General features: G+C 35.2%; 1 protein-coding gene across 1 annotated transcript in view; it reads right to left on the bottom strand.

Moving 5' to 3' along the window:
• The window catches only part of si:ch211-51h4.2, a 411729-nt gene that overhangs the window by 214862 nt on the left and 175547 nt on the right, over window positions 1-21320 (bottom strand). The window contains exon 8 of the mRNA XM_039758852.1: window positions 7663-7786. Within this exon, the coding sequence (XP_039614786.1) occupies window positions 7663-7786 (124 nt within the window). The remainder of the gene's footprint in view (window positions 1-7662; window positions 7787-21320) is intronic.

The raw sequence follows: 21320 nt of genomic DNA on the forward strand, positions 1-21320 counted from the left end.
TTTTAAACTATATGTAAATACATCTAAAGGCATTTAGCAAAATTTGAAATCTATACAGTGACTGGCAAAATTATTTCATTCCAGGAAATGATGCTTAGCTGTTTTCTCAGAACATTTTAATTGCATCGTTAGCTCATGTAAGAATCATAACTATTTAATTAAGCTCATGCTGAAGTTCAGTAATTACAGTCATATAGCACATTAGCACTAACCCTGTTTCTTTTAGTAAGCTGGGAATGGATGCTTTTTTTATTTTGTACTTAAAATCACATTTACTAACATTTCATATATTATAGAAAAACTTAGCAGCACAAGCAGAGTTCTTTAAAATTCCAAAATTGACTGCAAAAGTTCTTAATGTGCCATAATTATTCAAGTCACAAAGGGAGGAAGAAAAACTGCAAATAGTCCATGCATATATTTGTCAAAGGTCCAGAAAACAAAGAAAAATATATTTGGTAAAAGGCTAAAATAGCTAACAAATCTATTTTAGTACTGGTATTGTGCATTTTTTTTTCACTTAAATAATTAATTCATAACAAATTATATGAAAAAATATTTAAAGAATTAGAAAGAGCAATATCAAATGTTGGTTTTGGAAACCATTAAATATTTAATATACATTAGTTACATTCTGTCACACTTAATTCAACAAAATCCATTAAAAACTCATATATTCACAGTGACAAACAATTAGAAGTTGTGCATGATAACCTCCATTTTATATGGGGATAAAAAGGATTCAGTGCTACAGGGGGTAAATGTGCTTAAATGTAAAAACTTCAGGATTTTTTTTAAAACTAATCAATCATTGGAGTAAAAGCAATAAAGCAAAATTAAATTAAGTTCACATTTCCAGACCTCTGCCACAAGTCCTTACTTATTTATCTTTACTTAGCTGTTTTTTTTCCAGCATCAACAAGTTTGGCTTTGTAACTGTCATAACCCTGTAATGGTGCTAATGGTAATGGTAATAAATGGTGATCAACAGTAATGAAAGGTCAGTGCTGTGATTTTGTTATATAAAATACTGTATTTATCATTTACAAAGAATGCATATTTAATAATATAATATAGTTTAAATACTAAATTGTGTTACATTCATTAATAAACACTAAACATCAAAATAAACCACAGGGCCATACTGAATGCAAAATTAATTCCTAATGTCTATAATATAAGAAAACAAGACAACCATGGCCCATTCCAAGAATAATACAGTATAATATTCTCAACCCCATCATAGGAGGGGCATGAAATAAACATATTCTGTACTTTACCTTTTCCACAGACCAGTCAGGAAAAGACAATTTTGTCAACGGTGGAATAGCAAGGTTAAACAAAGCAATTGCAGAGAAATGGTGACCAACGTCAGAGATTAGTTATTGCAGAATATATGTTGGTAATGTTTTTGAAAAACAAAATTATCATTTCTGTGGTTGACATCTTCAATTCTGCACACAAAAAATCCATATAAATAATTAACCTCTTGGAGATATGATAGTGACTGCTGAAAAGAAGAGGTCAGTGCTCTTCACCCCAAGAAAATTGTTAAAAAACTCTATCATTAATATCAGTCCAGCCGGTAGGACGAGAGGCTTTCACACTAACAGTTGGAAGCTGTTGTCTCTTTCTCATTGGTGGTATATGTTTCAACTGTTTATATCTTTCCATAAGAGAGGACCTCATCAATTGTTCTTAGGAGTGAGTGATGCAGAGTAAAACACTTAAAGGCAAAAACAGGAAGTAGTCAAAGCCAGGTTAGAATTTTTACGTCGTAATAAATCACCTAATTAAAAGTGACAGTAAATTTGAATTTGTACTTGTCCTGGAGAATAAAATAGTCATTTTTTTAAAACTGCAGATCATTTTTAAGTTTTAACTTTGCTCAAACAAACCATGATGAACTGTAAAGGCACAAATGTACAAAGGATTTTACAGGACCTTTAAGGTGATTTAATTAATTACTGTTCAGAGGTAATTAACTACAGTACATGGAAAGCATCCTCTCTTCCAGATTAATTTAAGAGCCAAATATATTTGTATATTGTTTTTGCATTGCACGAGTAATTTATAACTTTAATGCACCTGTTTTGTTACCTAAGGAATTTATGGTTCTTTTAGTCTAAAACTAAAAGATCAAACAGGTTTTATAATTTAATGGTAAAAAGAATGGAGGTAGTAAGAGATTATGCAGATACATACAGGGTCAAAGCTTTTGGGCAGAGTCATCCATCACCAGGACAGCTAGCCAATCATATGTGTGTAATATGTCATGTTCCAGAGCGCAAATGTGTTATTTTAACATGAATATGGCTTGTCCGAGGGACCAAAAAACAAAAACACGTCAAAAAGACAGAGATCATTTCATCTAGATGTTTGAGAATGCAACTTATGCATCACACCGATTGCTGAATAAAAAAGCAGCCCAGGACAACATCTACCTTTGACATTGCTAATTATACAAAGTTTTCCAAGACTACAGTACTGTTTATACATTCAGATTTTACTTTACATTTTGTTTTCTTTCATACTATTCTTATTTTTACTACAGTATGTATTGTATTTTAATAATTGTGCTAAGTTTCATTTCAAACAAGTCATTCATTTTTGAGTTATCTTATCCACAGCCTCACATCTTGATACAAAGACACATCACTCCAAATCTGGTCAAATCCTGTTCAAAGATATCAATAATACATAATTCCATTGAAAACTTGATGCCAAAATTGGGGTTTGTCACACTACTGTTCCTATATACATTTAGTGGCCAATATATTAGGCACACCTGCATATTAACCCAAATAGCTTGCTTCTCCTAACATCTAATCATGTCACTACAACTAAATATACATATAGTGCACAGACTTGGTTAGGATGTTTACATGTTATTAACCAAAACATTAAAATGGGAAAGATATGTGATCAATGCAACTTAGATCATAGTATGATTAATGGTGACAATGGAACTGTGACAGCATTTCAAAAGTAGCTGCCATCCTGAGATTTTGATGGTGTGGGAAGAATGTTCTTGCCACACATTAAGTCACTTAGTACCAATTGTGTATCCTGCTACAATTAAAGTCTACCATCAGTTTAATGGATATTTTTGACAGCATAATGCACCACGTCACCATGAATGTAACACCAGCTTCAGTTTATTCAAATGGAATGCACAGTTCCAAGATCTAAGTATAATAAAGCACTTGTGGGAGTTTTGAACCATGAAGTGCAGCAAAATAATCCGCAGGATGTTCATGAACTGTGTGAGACTGGGAAGACAATTCCTGATTACAGCCTGAGACTTACTGAAATGCTGATATCATCCTTGCAAATGAAAGAGAAGCGGCTGACAGTTTTTGTGTTGTCTGTGGTGTGAAAGTTAATTAACAAAATACATTTTGCCTTGAAAAACTTTGTGTTTTGATTGCCGCTAAGGAAACATACAGGAATTTGTTAGTCTTTTTTCCCTTTAGAAGGATGTTATTCATTTTTTCGCCCGCACAGGAGCAAAAGCAACTGAGTGTTTGAGGGAGTGTTTGGAAAAGTTACTTGTACATACACTTGTTCTTGTTATTTGTATTCAAACTAATGTCGGTGAGGTAGGACAGTAGTTGCTGACACTGGCATCTCTGTCAGTAAATAACTGGCATGGTAGTGAATAGTTCTAAATAACAGAAACAATGATTCCTTAGCGGGGAAAAAAAGGCAGCACCTGACTTGAAACCGGTAAAGAGAAAAGTTCTGTGGCACTTAAGCAAGTGGCTAGCAATAAGGTGTCAATCAGGCACAAGTGGCTATAGGAGCAGACATGATAGTAAGAAATTAATGTAGCAGTGGATATTCAGTAAACTTCAGTAAAATATTCTAGACTGAACAGTTCTTAGTGGTCAGGAAAGTAGAGCAATTAAAAGGGCAACAGCGTAAGAGTTCATTATAATAAAATAATATAAAAGAATACAAAGTGGAGAATTTTTAAGTAAAGGAACAAGAGGAGTGCAAAGTTAGGAGAACAGAAAAAAGTAAAGTGAACCTCATAGAAGGATAAACAGCAGCCATTCGAGGAGGAGAATATTACACGGGCTTAAGGAATCAGAAGGTGTAAAATAACTGTAGCAGTTTTTTAATCAAATATTTTTCAGCTTAATTTCTTTAGTTTTACCTTTTAAGTTAAATCATTTAATTTTAATAAAAAACAAAACTTGTGCAGTTTTACTAATCCAAAGTCAAATTCTGATAATGAGGCCTGTGCAATGCAAGTCCTTAGAGAGACAGTGTGCACCACTAAGGTGACGCGGGATGAGATTTCAGACCAGATAGGGAGAGATGGTGGGTCACAATCACAAGGCTCAGTATAAAGGTTACACACTGTTCCGGCGCATCAACCTCAGGACCTTGCAGAGCTGCATAGTGTCTCTGAAGATTCTGAGGTGGTTGACAGGAATGAAAAGCCCCAATGGGTCAACTTAAAACTCAAGTTTCCAGAAAGACAGAGATATTGATAGTTGGGGACTCATTCATTAGGGGGACTAAAGCACAGGGTTGATCCAGAGACGGAGAGTCTCATATGGTGTGTTGCCTTCCAGGTGGTAGAATTCCCTGGAAGGGTTGACAGGCTTTTGGTCAGAGTGGGGGGTGGGATCTAGTTGTCACTGTCCATGTTGGAACAAATGACATACATAAGGGTAGTCTGTCAGTTCTGTGATCAAACCCTAAACAGTTAGGTGCCAGGTTGAATAGCAGAACTGACAAGGTGGTCTTCTCTGAAGTTCTGCCTGTGTCACGCATCAGTTCAGGTAGGATTGAGGAGATTAGAAGGCTTAACGAGGCTCATATCTTTGTGCAGTGCAGAAGGGTATAGGTTTATGGGGCATTGGGATTTTTGAACCGATGGGACCTGTTTTGCCATGAAGGGTTACATCTGTGTTGGGGAGGCATATGAGTAGGTTAGTTGCGGATTGTTTAATCTAAGGTATGGGGGTAGTAGGGAATTTAGGACAGGCCAGGTTTACCACTGAACCTAAAAGAATAAAAAATAGTGTAAAAATAAAAATGCATAGTAATGTAAATTCTAATCCAATATTTAAATAAAAAAATAAAATGAGTAACACGTTAAAAATAGTTTACATTAATGCTAAATGTATCTAAAATAAAACAAGTGAGCTGCAGTTGTATGTAGTGGAGCAAAATTATGATATAGCAATAACAGAAACTTGGTTAAATAACAAAGATGGGGATAAGTATAACATGAAGGTATACACATTTTTTAGGAAGGATAGACAGAACAGAAAAGTGGGTGGGGTTGCTGTTTATGCCGAACAGAATTTAAATATAAGTCCTCTTCAATTGGACAATGAGCCACATCTTAGTGAAGACATGTGGCTTTGTTTGTGTTATAGACCACCCAATGCGGACAATAATTTCAATGCATCTTTTTAGTAATAGTGGGGGACTTTAAGAAACTGAATATCAACTGGGCTAACCTTGCAAATAATGGAGTATAGGAGCAGGAGTTTTTAGAAATAATCAATGTCTGTTTTTTAACATAGTATGTTAAAGCACCAATGTGGCAGGAAGCCTGTCTGGATCTAGTATTTGTAATAACCAGGATAGATAGTCATGGAGCAGTGGAACAGGTTTAAAAATGTTTTACATATAATGCAGGACAGGTACATACCTAAATTTGGAACTGGTAGGGAATTTTAAAAAACTCCGAAGTGGGTTAATAAAGAGTTGAAAAAAAACCATCAAATGAGAAAAACAGGTGTATAAGGTGTAAAAAACTAATAACTCCAATGTGAATCATTGGGCATATGAGAAGAACAATTAAGAAGGTTATGAGGGAGGCTAAAATACAGTTAGAGAAGAATATAGCAGGTAATACAAAAGATGACCCAAAGAAATTCTTTCAGAATTTTAGTAGCATAAGAACAGTCATGGAGGAGGTGAAGTGTTTCAAGAATAGTAAAGGGGAATTAAAAAATATATACAGTGAAACAGCAGATGCTTTAAACTCGCATTTTTCTGCGGAAATGTTTCACATGTGAGGAAATATTTAACATTTCAGTGGTAAAAGGGACTACTAAGGAGGTACTGAATGATTTAGAAATTGTATAGAGAGAGAAGTAATGTTCAGATTAAATAGGGTGAAATCAAACAAATCACCAGAACCAGATAATATTTATCCTTGAGTTCCTAATGAGGTTAGCAAGTACATATTGTCACACACGTGTGCTTAGGAGGAAGGTGAGTGGACCAAATAGAGGTAATTACTTGCCAGGCCAATTTTGGTCTCCAGTCTACAAAAAAGGACATAGCAGTACTGGAATAAGTCCAGAGAAGAGCGACCAGGCTGATTTCAGAGCTACAGGGAAGGATTCATGAGGAAAAAGTAAAAGAGCTGAGCCATTTCAGTTTAAGCAAGAGGAGATTTAGAGGTGACATGATTGAAGTGTTTGAAATTATGAAAGGAACTAGTACAGTGGATCAAGACTGTTACTTTAAAATGAATTTAACAAGAACATGGCAACACAGTTGGAAATGTGCTAAGGACACATTTAGCACAAATATTAGGAAGTTTTATTTTACACAGATAACCACAGACACATGGAATAAGCTACCAAGTAGTGTGGTAGAGAGTAGAATTGTGTTGGGCTGAATGGCCTGTTTTCATCTACATTGTTCTAATGTGTGAGGAATTCGGGTATGCATTGACCAAATCTCTAAGAGATGTTTCTTTCACCTTTCTGAATGCAGACTGCATACTTGGTACTTGATGTGTTTTTTTAATAAACTGGCAACTTGAATTGCCTAGAAATAGTTTTGCCATATTTTTAATCTCTGATGAGTACTTTCAACTATCCCATACTAATGATGAATCTGGTAATGGCTGGCTTTGTTGATTATGCAACAGATAATTTTATTTTTAAACTTCTGCCATACTCTTAAATAAAAAGTAACAAGATATGTGTTATTGAAGAAATTAAATTGTACAAAAAATATATAACATTTAAGCACTTGGTGAAACCATTTTAACAGATTTTACATTTTTATTAGTATTTGATTTTCAAGCACACTTTATATATCAAATGAAGGAAACAAAATTTTAAAACATGTAAGTTTCAGGGTGTAGAATACTACAGATATATAGTACTAACTTTCACAAGACATTGTGTATTATTTTGTTTGATTTGTTATAGTTATTTAAGCATGTGTAGATAAAAAAGCAAAACTAACTATCCATCCATCCATTATCTCCTAACTACAGGGTCACAGGGGTCTGCTGGAGCCAATCCCAGCCAACACAGGGTGCAAGGCAGGAAACAAACCCCGAGGAGGGCGCCAGCCCACCACAGGGCACACACACACACACACACCAAGCACACACTAGGGACAATTTAGGATCGCCAATGCACCTAACCTGCATGTCTTTGAACTGTGGGGGGAAACCCTCACAGACACGGGGAGAACATGCAAACTCCACGCAGGTAGGACCTGGGAAGTGAACTTGGGTCTCCTTACTGCAAGGCAGCAGCGCTACCCACTGCACCACTGTGCCACCCAAAACTAACTATATATACCAAAACAAAATTATGTTATTTCCTTCTAAGAATATCACAATTTATCTAACAAGAAAAGAGCTTACTTGAATTGAGTACTTACAGTAACTACAAGAAGAGATCCCTTCAGCAGAGTAAGAATAGAAGTGACTGGTTGGATAACCACCTGAGCTAGAATGATTCCCAGTGCAAGGATCCATGTGAAGAATGGGATTATATATACATGTCTAAAAAGGGACAAATCACAAATATGCATCATTTTAGTAGGCATGCCTTTATGGGAGATAGAAAAGTATCACTTTATTACAGTTGGATTTAACTGCTTGCTCAGCCTTTGGACACAAATGTCACACAGTTAAAATGTGTTAAGTGGATTAGAGGATTACCTAAATGAGTTGTGGAGTTACAAAGGGTAATCACTGGATTTTTGTTGGAATGAATGCATGTAACAAAAACCAGCAGGACTTTTTACATACAAAAGTTTTGGTGTTTAAATATAGTGTTCCTCCAACTGACTGTGGTACTCCACTGGTAAAGCCTTATGCTCACATGAGAGATGACAGAGACACATGGAGGACCATGACTGGCAAGAACTATGTAGTTAGTCATAAATTGTTATTGGATTTATGTGCTATTGAATGACTATCCATTATAAACACCAGGTTTAGACACAAGATTTTACCTATACGTATCTGGTACAAGAACACGTTTTTGAGACTTTGGAACCAAAATAAATGAAGACCTTTGCAGTTATATTATTTGACTAGAGGCTGTATGTTCTAAACACTCATGTAAACAGTAGTACCAAGGAAGCAAATGACCACCAATTAGTTGTGTGTGAGTTCATAGAGATATAGTCTTTGTTATGTTGGCCAAGGAAGCTTACATGGGCTGGAAATAGTTAAAGAATGTTGTTAATCTTCAGATGCTCCACTATCTCATCCAAAGGAGCTGCTCCAGTATCTTCAAGGAGGTCACATAGACTATAAAAGGACTCTGTTCAAGACTTCAGCACTGCATGAAACTACAAGAAGGTGCTTTGCCTAAAAGGTAACTGGTGTTTGTCATGGTATTAGCCATTTAACCAACTGGTGGATTTCAATACTGATAGAACCTAGCAAAGTAAAAAAAGAAGCCTTTAGTGCAATGTTAGCAGGAGCTGATTTAGATTATTGCCCACTCACATTTACAAAATTCAAAGAAATGTATTTAAAAAATCTTTATGGATGTTGAAGTAAGAGGAAGCATACATAATTACAATAGGTGATATCAACTAGCCCCTTAATTTAAAGTTCATATACTAAATGAAGAATGCTATTTACAGTGGATTCAGAAAGTATTCAGAGCCCTTCTCTTATTGCCATTTTTGCTTATCACTCTACACTGAATAACCCATAAAAAACTGAAAATATATTTTCAGAAAGGTTTGCAAATTTGTTAAAAATCAGAAACTGAAATCTGCCAATTATTTAACTAATCAGACCCTTAATTCAGTATTTTGTAAATGTCCCTGTGACAGCAATTATAGCTTTGAATCTTCTTGTGTAATTCTCTATAAGCTTTGCACCTGGGTTTGGACAGTTTTGTCACATTCTTCATGGCAGATCTTTTCACACTCCATTGAATGGAAACCATTTGTAAATTGGCATGTTCGGGTCTCTCCACTGATGTTCTATGGAATTTAAGACTAGGCTTTGGCTAGGCCAACTCAAGGACAGTCAGAGACTTGTTCTGAAACCACACCAGCGTTGCCTTGGCTATATGCTTCAGGTCACTGCATCTCCCCAGTCAGAGGTCACATGAACTCTGGACCAGGTGCTCTTAATGGATTTCTCTGTAATTGGTAGCATTTGTCCTTCCACCAATTCTGACCAGTCTCCTTATCCCTGCTGCTAATAAGCACCCCTGCAGCATGATGTTGCCACCACCTTCACCATAATGATAGTATTAGGCAGGCAATGAGCAGTTAGTGGTCTTTGCCCAATATAATGCTTGGGACTCTGTCCAAAGAATTCAATTTTTGTCTCATCAGACCAGAAAATCTTTGTACTTGTACAAATAGGCTGAAATATGCTTTTTACTCAAGAGTGCCTTTCTTCTAGCCATGCTACCACAAACACATGATTGTTGCTTCCGACAGGTTCCCAGAGGATTATTGAAGTTCTGTTAAAGTGACCATTGGGTTCTTGGTCTTCCTGACCAAGGCCCTTCTTTCCTGGTCACTCAGTTTGGCTGGATGGCCAGCTCTTGAGAGAGTTCTGGAGTTTCTAAACTTTTTCCTTTTCACAATTATTGAGGTCACTGTGCTCCTGGGAACACTCAAATCTTTAGAGACAGTTGTATACCCTTGAACTGGTTTATGCCTCACCACAATCTGACACTGGAGGTGTACAGAAAGTTCCTTGGACTGCATGGATTGATTTTTGTCCTGACCTACAGTGTGAATTATGGAACATTCCATACACAGATGTGTGCCTTTCTAAATGATGTCCAATTAATTCAGTTTGCCACAGAAGGATTCTAATCATGTTGTAGACATATCTCACAGATAATTAAAGTAAATATGATGCATCTCAGCACAATTTGGAGGGCCATAACAAATGGTGTAAATACTGATATAAATGAGAGATTCTGATTTATGATTTCTAATAAGTTTGCAAACGTTTCTGAACACATGTTTCCACTTTGTCATTATGCGTTATTGAGTGTAGACTGGTGGTCAAAAATGGTAAATAATTTAAAATGAAATCTACAACACAACAATGGTGCAGAAAGTGAAAAGGGTCTGAACACTTTCTGAATTCCCTGTATGTGTGTATAAGTATGTACAGTATATTGACATTGCCTAAAGCCCTCCATGACTCTGTATAAAATGACTTCAGAAAACAGATTTAAGGAGAATGTATTAAAAAAAAACAAAGAAATGCAGATCCCCATTATCAAGCTTTCCTACATAACAGGTTATAGTGCGTGTCTTTTTTCAATTATCTCAAACAATCTGAGACAAAAAGTTCAATTGTACTGTATGAAGCATTCATTTGTTTAGCTACAACAACAACAATTATTTATATAGCACATTTTCATACAAACAGTAGCTCAAAGTGCTTTACATATTAAAGAATAGAAAAATGAAAGACAATTATAAAACAAAATAAATCAACATTAATTAACATCGAATAAGAGTAAGGTTCAATGGCCAGGGGGGACAGAAAAAAACTCCAGACGGCTGGAGAAAAAATAAATTCTGTAGGGATTCCAGACCATGAGACCGCCCAGTCCCCTCTGGGCATTCTACCTAACATAAATGAAACAGTCCTCTTTGGATTTAGGGTTCTCAAGGAAGGGCTTTCTAAAATGCTGTATAAACAGACAGCTTTTTCTTTAGTCATCTAATGATTTTTTATTACAGATTACATAATTTTTACATATTTCATACAGTTGTCATCTAGCATCATCTAGCATCATCGATTATTTTGAAAGTCATATAACATGAATATCACTAGTATAATGTGTATTATTTGTAACCTTCTGGCACTTGTACATATGTTAACAGTTTGCAGTTTGCTGTTATTTTGCTGCTTTATGTCTTGGTAGCTGCTGGAACAAATTAATTTGCTTTGATGGATCATTAAAATACTATACTAGACTTAGTAACTAATTTAATTACATACTTACTTGCTTAGTAACTATCTACTGATCTACCCAATAATAATGCTCACCAACACTCACAATAACACCATCATTCCTCAGTTTATGTTAGGATAATTTTTTTTTGAGTTTTCATATATTGTTGCTACAAATATAATATGATTTATGTTTATATAATCTATTGATTTTTTTTCTCAATTACTCAGACACATATAGCATCCATAAGCACCCACAGACAACACAATTTATTTAAAGAAATCTTAAAAAGCATACTAAGCATTATGATCACCTACAAATCGTTAATAAGTTGTAACAAGTTAATCAGTGTTTATATTATATATATATCTTCCATGTCTAATACTATCACAAATAAACATTATCATTGTTAGCATACAAATTAATTCCATTAGTGCATTAAGGGATCTCCGATTATAACAACACCAGATATTTTTCAATGGACAAAACTTATTGTCAGGTGTTTATTTCAGAACAGCTGTTACACAGCAGACTGCGAAAAATACAAAATTCATAATGTATTGCAGAGTGTCTTTATTGAACATAAACCATAAACGAACAAGTAGATAGAAATGGACACTGCTTTCAGAAAGAGAAGTGCTAGTAGCCAAACTTCAAGGTTATTTTGGGATATTTCTCTGCTTGTGAAAAAACAAAAAATGAAATTAGCACACAGTAAAAAAATTTTAACATGTGCACAACGCAAATAATTTTATAAAGCACTTCTTCATGTAAAGTTCATGTCTCATGCAAATTATAGCATTATTTTTTAAACCAATTGCACTTTACATTAATCTGTTAAATCTTCTTCTTCTTTTGGATGCTCCCGTTAGGCAAAAAATCAACAAATTAAAAACAATAAAAATTCTAAACTCAAAACCTTTTATTTGTGAGTCACACAAATTTTTTAGGTGACACTATACTCATGCCATATATATTTTTTTATATCTGGTAGCTGAATATCCCAGAATGGAAAAAGGGAGGACAAATAAATATATGAAATATTATTATAAAGATGAAACCATAATTCATAATGCATACTCTGCATCTATGAACAGTAAAAAAGTTTCAAAAAGAGCAATAAAATTTATATATGCACAATAACTTAGGTTCATATTGAGGTTACAACTTTATATCACAGTTAAAAGTAAGCTCCATAGGGAAATCAACCCATAAATCTGTAAGAAAATCTCTTAATCATGTATTGTAAGTATAAGATGGCCATAAACTGAATATGATGTGCTTCTGAAGCAGCTTCATTGCATGTTAATATAAGGAACTTTTCAGATTTATATCACAATAAGTAGACATTTTTAATTGCATGCAAACCGTCTTGCAGTGACACACTCCCATATTGGCCATTTTACTGTATATAACTTGAATTATGTGCACTGACTTTCACAGTTGACAGCTTGTTTCTCAATATCAGTTTCATTAAATATTTAGTCTAAAGTGAGACTGCTTAAGAAAGGATAACTGTAATGAGTCAAACAGATAGTATCGTTAAAAAACAATGAAAATCAAGTATAAACATCACTGGGCAGCACACTGGTACACTTGTTTACACTTTGGCCCTTGTGAAAAGGCAGAATCCCTGTGCCCATGGTTTTTTTTCCACTTCACAAAAATAGGTATTTTAGATTTTAGTTAAATCTAGAGTATGGCAATACTTTACAATGCAGATATTACAAAAAATGTCAAATTAGAGAATACAGCTAAATATATAATCAAGTAAAATGAAAATGAATTTGGTTTTCACAAATGTATTAAATGTGTCTAGTGATGGAGCATCACCATCAGACCTTGGAAGTATTCCAGATAAAAGAAAACACAAATCTACATGAACATTCATTGAAAATAGTAAAACAAGTCTCAGGAATTGTCAAAAGACCAGCATCAAAGGATCTCGTTTATCTGGCTAGGAGATATGGTAGGAGATGAGCAATTATGACACATAATACTGACATTAACATTTTTGTAAAGCACTATGACAGAGTTGAACATAATGTGATCCGCAATGGGAAATCAGCATATTAGATCTACTGTAATTGATGGGTAATGAATTTATTACATTTTTGTCCATGTTAGAACCCTTGCTACAGTGAAACTGTCATAGAATAATCTGGTCAAACAACATTCCATATAGCTTTCAAATTAACATGCTTTTCAAAAGCAGATTTTAAGGAAAAAATTACTGGCATACACAAGAATTAAAAGTAAATATTCCAGAATACCGTGACCATTTTATTTCCTTTCTTGGAGTGAAATTAACTTAACAAATTGTATTAGTTTTCCTTTCACAGGCCTGCATACACCAAATTTCTTTCCTTGTCAGAAGCCTGCATATGCTGAATTATTTTCCCTTTCACATGCCCACAAGAGATTACTTCCTGTATTTGTTTGGCATACAAGGTCTTAAGAATTGTGATAATAAAATGCTTTGCATTTAAGACCCACCTAAATTTTAAGTTTGGAAAAAAATGAAAAAATTGGGAGTAGTCTCCCCTAGAATTTCTCATATACTCAGATATGGGGTTGGATATTTGAGGAGTAAACCGCAAGACAATGATTATATTTTGATGTTGTGTACATTAAAGAACCATCAACAACAAATAAAATCAAATAACATATTGAACAATTATTATAAAAGTTGAATAAATCGAACTCTACAGCTGCATGAATAAAAGTTAAAAGTACCACTTCTGGTTAATGGAAATAGCCCAAGTTGATAGAAATGTACATTTTGTAACTAATACTGTACTTGTATGCAAAATTTGGTTGACCTAAGTGAAAGAGTACTCAGGTTATCGTGTTTACAAACACACACACATACACACACACACAGAAAGACAGACAGACATAATTCCAAAAACAGTATTTATGGACTCTGAGAGGTCTAAAATGTCTAGATTCATCAAAATCTCGAAATGGAATTTTTGGAGGATTACAGTATTTTTCTTTTCCTATACTTCATATACGAGAAAGTCAGCGAGGTCTAAAATGTCGAGATTCATCAAAATATTGACATTGAATCTTCGGACATTTACAATAGTTTCCCTATATTGCATATACAAGAAAGTAAGAAGGATGGCCTGAAATGAAAGTAATCCAGGATATGTCAGAATGTACATATTTCATTATTTTTGAACACTGCTATTTACCCTACCAACTGTAATCTGTAATGATCCTTCTTAGTGGTTTAATTCATGTGCAAAACAAACCAGGCACAACAAAACAGGTACTACAAACCAGCCTCTGCACAATGGTTTGCATTGGTACCCCGTTATGATACATGCAGAAGGAGGTTTGGTCACCGTTTCAAACATACAGGCTATTTATATACTGTGCTATGTGCACATGACTAGCACAGAATTCTTGTGACAAGTCCACTATGAGAAGCCAAATAAGTGGGCAGGTTACAGAGTTGTTTTGAAGCCTCTGCAATACAAAGATCTTTTTGGTAGACCACCACTGAACCTTGTTTGTTGGGATAACTGGTTTTCAACATTGCCTCTGCAGTAGTGAAGATGACATGAAGCACTCATAATAGGAATGTAATCATCGACTGAGGATTCCTCATATGTTGGGCAGTGCCTTCAGCTAAACCATGACTAGATGTCAACTGACAGACAAGTCTTTCCATGGCAATAATTTTTCCCATGATGGTAATCTTCTTTACAGAGATAAAGAGGTGGCAGACATAGCCACGCTATTGCTGATTTTCTTCAAGGAAAGTTTTCCTTAAGTTCATCTTTTTATTATTTGAATTTTAAATTTTAGTTTTAAAGACAGTCAGTCAAGTATAAATATTGTAAAGAAATGATGATTAATTGGCAGCTGTTAGTTTGTCACATAAAATGGAGCAAATTTGAACACAAATTCACTAAACAATGCAACTCAATTTCCTGAATGTTTGCATTGATTTTAATACATTGATATACTTAGTGTGGACTAAGTCCCGGACACAGACAGGCGGACATGTTGTTAAGCACCACCACACGTTTATTTACAGACTATATTTACAATTAAAGTGCCACACAACCCAGTTCACCCCAAAGTCCTGGCCTCACACTGCCTATTTCTCTCTTCAGGCCGCCTCCTTGCCTCCTCCAAGACCTCGTCCTTCCTTCTCTCCCGACTCCAGCCCTCGAATGGAGGGAGGCGGCCCCTATTATAGCCACCCGGATGTGCTCCAGGTGTCCTCCAGTAGCCTTCCGCTGACACACCTCTGTGTGGCAGAAGCACCGGCTGTGTACCCGGAAGCACTCCAGGTGTCCCAAATCCTCTACCCCCAACAATTCCCGGGTGGGGCGCCCCCTGGCAGCGACCATGGGCCTCTACAGGGTTGAGCTTTCAAGCTCTCTACCTGTGGTACCCAAAGCAACCAGGGCGGTCACCCCCTCGTGGTCTGGAGGAGGTGCAAGCCCTCTTCCAGTCCTCCTGGGCATCCCTGGCTGGGTAGCAGCCCCAGCCACTCGCCACATTAGCTTGTTTTAGCCCTTCCTTTAAGAAAGTTTGGTAGAGTTTTTTATATAAAGCACATTTTAAACAGAAGCACCGTGCTCCCCATCTTTGACTCCTGCTGTGCACTTGAGCTTCTCCACTGAACAAGCAATTCCCAAACATGTGGTAACTTCCAGTGCATGCAAGCATAATACACTGACTGCTAGACCATTTATTGCAAGCATATAGATGCTCTATGCTCTATCAAAACTTGTAAAAAATGTAAAGAAATGTATTGTAAAACTACGGTTTTATTATCATCTGTAACTCCTTCAAAAATATAAAGAAACTATTAATTACTTTATTTTCATCAGCAACATTACTAAAATGAATGAATGAGAGTCCTAGAAGTATGGCATCTTGTAGAGTGCAGGCTCAGAAGAAAATGTGCTGCAAAATATAACAAGTTTCTTTGTGCTGTCTTCACTTGTTGCATACAACACATATGGTAGGTGGTGACTGTTTGTGCTCAGTGGGTGAGAGAATGTCCATGTAGTGCTATCCCAACAATTGTGACATGTCGGAAGCATTGTGACGAAGCAACATTTCAAGGCAGCTATCTGCATCAGTGCTAGAGCCACCAGATTCCATATCATCAAATTGATTGTCACTATCTCAGTCATTGTCATTGTCATCAAAATGTTCTTCTTAAAACAAATCTAGACGATCAGCAACTTTATACTTTTCTTGTAATGGCATAACTACTCCTCTATTTATAGCACTATTTTCCACAAGTTGTTGCCACCAAAATAAATAAATAAATAAGTTATATGGATATCCACTAGATGCCAGCACTATAGTTGGTAACTGATGCTCTGTATATTCAAATAATTATCGTTACTATTCATAGTGGCTCCAAAATCCGTACTAACCCCTACTCTCTCTTCTGTTCTTTTTCTGGTTTTCTGTGGTGGCGATCTGCGCCACCACCACCTAATCAAAGCATCATGATGTCCCTACATTGATCGATTAAAGGTCAGAAGTCCACATAACCATCATCATCAAGTCCTTCCATGAGAACCCTGAATACAATGAGGACTGGTCATTTATGTTAGGTAGAATGCCTAGAGGGGGCTGGGCGGTCTCATGGCCTGAAACTCCAGTGGAGTTTTTTTGTTTTTTCTGTCCTCCCTGGCCATCGGACCTTACCTTTATTCTATGTTAATTAGTGTTCTCTTATTTTTAATTCTTGTCTTTTTTTCTCTCTTTCTTCATCATGTAAAGCACTTTGAGCTACATTATTTGTATGAAATTGTGCTATATAAATAAGAGTTGTTGTTGTTGTTAAAGTGGTTGTATATTGAAATATAAATTTTTCAACGAATGCTTGACAGACCTTTTGATGCAAACTATGTTTTATAAAGACACGGTAATCAATAACCATTACAGTGGCTACTTGTAAAAGCTGGTAACCATCCCATCCCTACTGACCCTTTATCTTTCCTAAAGGCTGCTTTTTACACTCTGTCTTCACTCCATTCATCTGTGGCTTTCTTTACTCTTCCCCTCCTATATATGTAAGCAGTTTCTGAGTTCAAGGCACTCACCATACAAAGGATTTGCAGCAAAACCATGGTATTTTAACCTGCTTTTCTATTTTCTCAATGGGAATCTCCACTTATTTTCTTCTTTCACATTCATCTCTCTTATTACTGCAGTGTAATATAATGCCTTTATAATTATTCACCCCTTGAACATTATCATATTTTATTATTATTCAACATTGGATTCAATTTTGCTTTTTTGACACAAATCAACAGTAAAATATCTCTAATGTCAAAGTAAAAACAGGTCTCTGCAAAGTGGTTGAAATTATTTACTAATATGAAAAAATGACAAACTTAAATCATCACTGGTGTACCCAAATGGTTTCAGAAGTCTCATCATTAGCTGAATGGGGTCATTTGTCTGGAAGGTTCAGCTTGTAGGGAGTTGATATGGTGGCCTAATGTACACAATGAATACAAAAAACACTCCAAGCAACTCTGTGGATAAGTGATTGAAAAGCAGGGGAAAACTCAGGAGATGAAGACAAGAGAATATTGATATCATTAAAAATCCCATGAAATCTATTTATATCAACCATTAAATAATGGAAGAGTAAAGCACAGCTATAAATCTTCCTAGAGCAGACCATCCACAAAAACCGAGTGATCATACTAAAAGAAGACTAGTGAGAAAGGCCACCACGAGACCCGTGATAACTCTGAAGGAGTTACAAGTTATAGTAACTGAGATTTGAGAGACTGTATATACAACAACTGCTGCCCAGGTACTTCATCAGCTTGCAGCTTTATGAGAGAATGGCAAAGAGAAACAAATGTTAAAAAATACACTACAATGCAACTAGAACTTGCCAGAAGGCACATAGGAGACTTTAAAATCAGTTGAAGGAAGGTTCTATAGTCTGAGGAGACCAAAATCTCTGGCCATTAGACTAAATGCCATGTTTGGCATAGGCCAAACACAGCATATTATTAAAATGACACCATCTCCACCAAGAAGTATGGTGACAGCAGCACTGTACTTTTGGGGAAATTCTCTGTAGCAGGCTCTAGAACACATTTCAGGGTAGAGGATTAAATTAATGTATATGCAATCAATTTTGTGTTTTATATTTGTAATTAATTCAGAGAACTTTGCAGTGATCTGCTTTCTCTTTGACATTAAATTGTCTTTTATATTTTATCATTGTCAGAAAAGTCAAATTAAAACCAATGTGATTTAATAATTTATAACAATAAAATGTGAAAACCTCCAATGGGATGAATACTTTTTAAAGGGCACTGTTAATTATAATAGATTAATGTAAGTTTCTCTGACTTATGTTAATCGATCAATCATTGAAGACATGGTTTTATTAAAGCACATTACTGTAAACTAACTGAACAAAATGAAAGCATATTCTGATATCATTTGATATTTTCTATGCAGTTAACCTTAAACTTAAATGACTGGGTTTTTTTATATTTTATTTCTACATACTAAGTACATCAACTACCATTTCATAACGAACTGCCCAATAGCATCACCATCAAATGATGTTAGCAAATAACCAATAAGGTATCTAATAAAACACTAAGGTTTCTATGTGTGTCCAGTCCTTCAGAGCAATCTGATTGGCTTAGGTGTGATTGGTTAGTTTGGCTTTGATGACACAACCAAAAGAGGACGTACGAGTTGGAGACGCATGAGGAGGAGAAAAGGCATGGTAGGTATGCTGAGAGAGTCTCCTACAAAGACAGGAAAGTATAAAACCAGCAGGAGGTGAGAAAGGCTCCTAAAAATAATAACCAGAGTCTGAGAAGTAAGCTTTACAGGAACGGGTTGGAGAGAGACCCAGTTAAGAGGTTTAGACACACATGAATACAGAGGTAGAACACTGATGAATATTTTTAAATTATTCTATTACTTGCCTTTAACAGATAGTTTGGCTAGTATTTAATAATACATATAGCCTCTTATCGTCACACGTAGTTTGGGGTGTGTAATAGTTAGGTAATTTATTGAAGACAAACTTACCCAATGCCACTTTCAAAACCAAGCAAATCTTTGGCCCTTAAAAATACTATTAAAAAGTTTTCAAATTTCCCTGAAGACAGACATGTCCAGAACTTTTTGAAATAATTTCACAAAAAACAGGCAGTCCCATAATGCTAATTAGCTAAATTCAAGCTTAATAGCAATTTTTGCAAATAAAAAGGCTAAAAGAACTGAAGAAAACATTCTAGAAAATATCCACAATACAGCAATCTGCCAAAGCCAATTCCATATTAGTAAGTGTTAAGCAATAATCTGACACATACAAACCTATCGCACCTGGTAACACTGTTGTGCAGGGTCCTGCTCTGATTTGTTTGTCTTCTTTAAACATAAATTAACCTGAGTCAATATAACATTCAAAATATTTTTTACATTTTAAAAACGTTAATTTTGGATAAAGTCAATCTAATGTAGTTTTTTAATGGCAAAATACCCCAGAATTATTCCTGTAAGTAGTACTGTTATTTAAAGAAGTGAAATCCATTTGTATTGTTTTCACATAAACTACATTTTTTAATGTGACACTGAAGAAGTTTAAGCCAGCTTTTCTAGAAACATGTACAAAAAGCCATAAGACATGCTCATTTCAAATAAATTCAATATAAACTAAACATGTAGCAGCAACATTCCTCAAGAATCATTCTTTTGCGGCAGACAGTGACCAGGCCAGGAACTGAACCCAGTCTGCTGTAGCTGTAAGGCATAATGTTTAACAAAATCACAACCATTTGCTAATGAATAATTAGCCAGTCCCACTGTAGTCTCCTGGCTCTCATAGTCTTGCTTAAATTTATAACTCCTCAGGCTGAAAACTGTGAAGGACAACAAGCCCAATCTAATACTCAAACGACCTTCGTGGGACTATTTAGCTTGTTTTAAAAAGAAGGTCAGAAAAATGGATTTAGATCCAAAGGTAAAACATCGATGCAGTTGTCAAAAATGCTGACACTCAGAAGTCTTATTATTAGCTCAGGAAAATGAAACCCTTATTTTAGATTGATATACAATACTACACAATATGTCACCTCTTGTACTGATGTAACAAGTTTCATATAGTTGAACTAATTGAGAATCCTTTTGTTACTTACATATGCAACATGTTTTAATGTGAACAGGGGTATGCAGGGCAATATGATTTAATATTCATCATCCTGTGAACTCAGGTAGAAATTATTTTAAAAACCTGTGTAATAATATGATAAACTATTTAGATCTACCCTATATTTCTAGCTGTGGCGTCTACGTTCTTTGAAATAGGCTTAATTTATTTTAAATTGCAAAGAAGAACACAATGCTGAACAGAATACATTTGGTGCCACCTGGATCCTGGGAGAGTACTTGTATTTTTCTCAAGAGCATTAACAAAAGTAAACATAACAGAAAGAGATCTTGGACTGTTGGTTAGACTTTACTTGTACACAGAGGACATTAGGGAAAATTACTTCAGTCAGTTAGAGAATGTAATGGCTGGCATATTTTGGATTAAATCAAAAAAACAATTCTTGACTATGATATGTAATGTCAGGCTTGAAATCCTTGTGCACAATGCTGCTGTTGGCACTGGGTATGGCCTTCCAGAATAACTTATTTTTAAAATAAACCATGACTTTGTATATTTAATTGCTAGTACCGGCAAATTATTCACAGCAAGGTAAGGTATTGAAAGTGCATAAAAAGCTTCCTTCTAAAGTTTTTTCGAAAGGATTCTTATCTTGTAAACAGACAAATGTTATAATTCCTTTATCATAAGGATAATGCATGATTAAGGTTTTTTTAAAAGCTAAATATAGTGTTAGATATTTTTAAAGAGTTTCTAAAGCACATGTACTACAATGTTCCTTTTGATGTGATGCTTTAAATGAAAAATACTTTATAATTAATTGCAGAGAGAAAAAAACAGATTTCTAGTAATGCTATTATAGGTAATTTTGTTTTACAGAATCCATTTTGAATGGGGCACCATTGTCTGCTAACATAACTTGGAGCAAAGTTTGCCAAAAACAACTTCCTTTGCAGTAATGTGATTTATTAATGAAAAAACACATCACAGAG

This window comes from Polypterus senegalus, chromosome 1 (assembly GCF_016835505.1).
Source record: "Polypterus senegalus isolate Bchr_013 chromosome 1, ASM1683550v1, whole genome shotgun sequence".
In the NCBI taxonomy this organism is placed as follows: Eukaryota; Metazoa; Chordata; class Cladistia; order Polypteriformes; family Polypteridae; genus Polypterus; species Polypterus senegalus.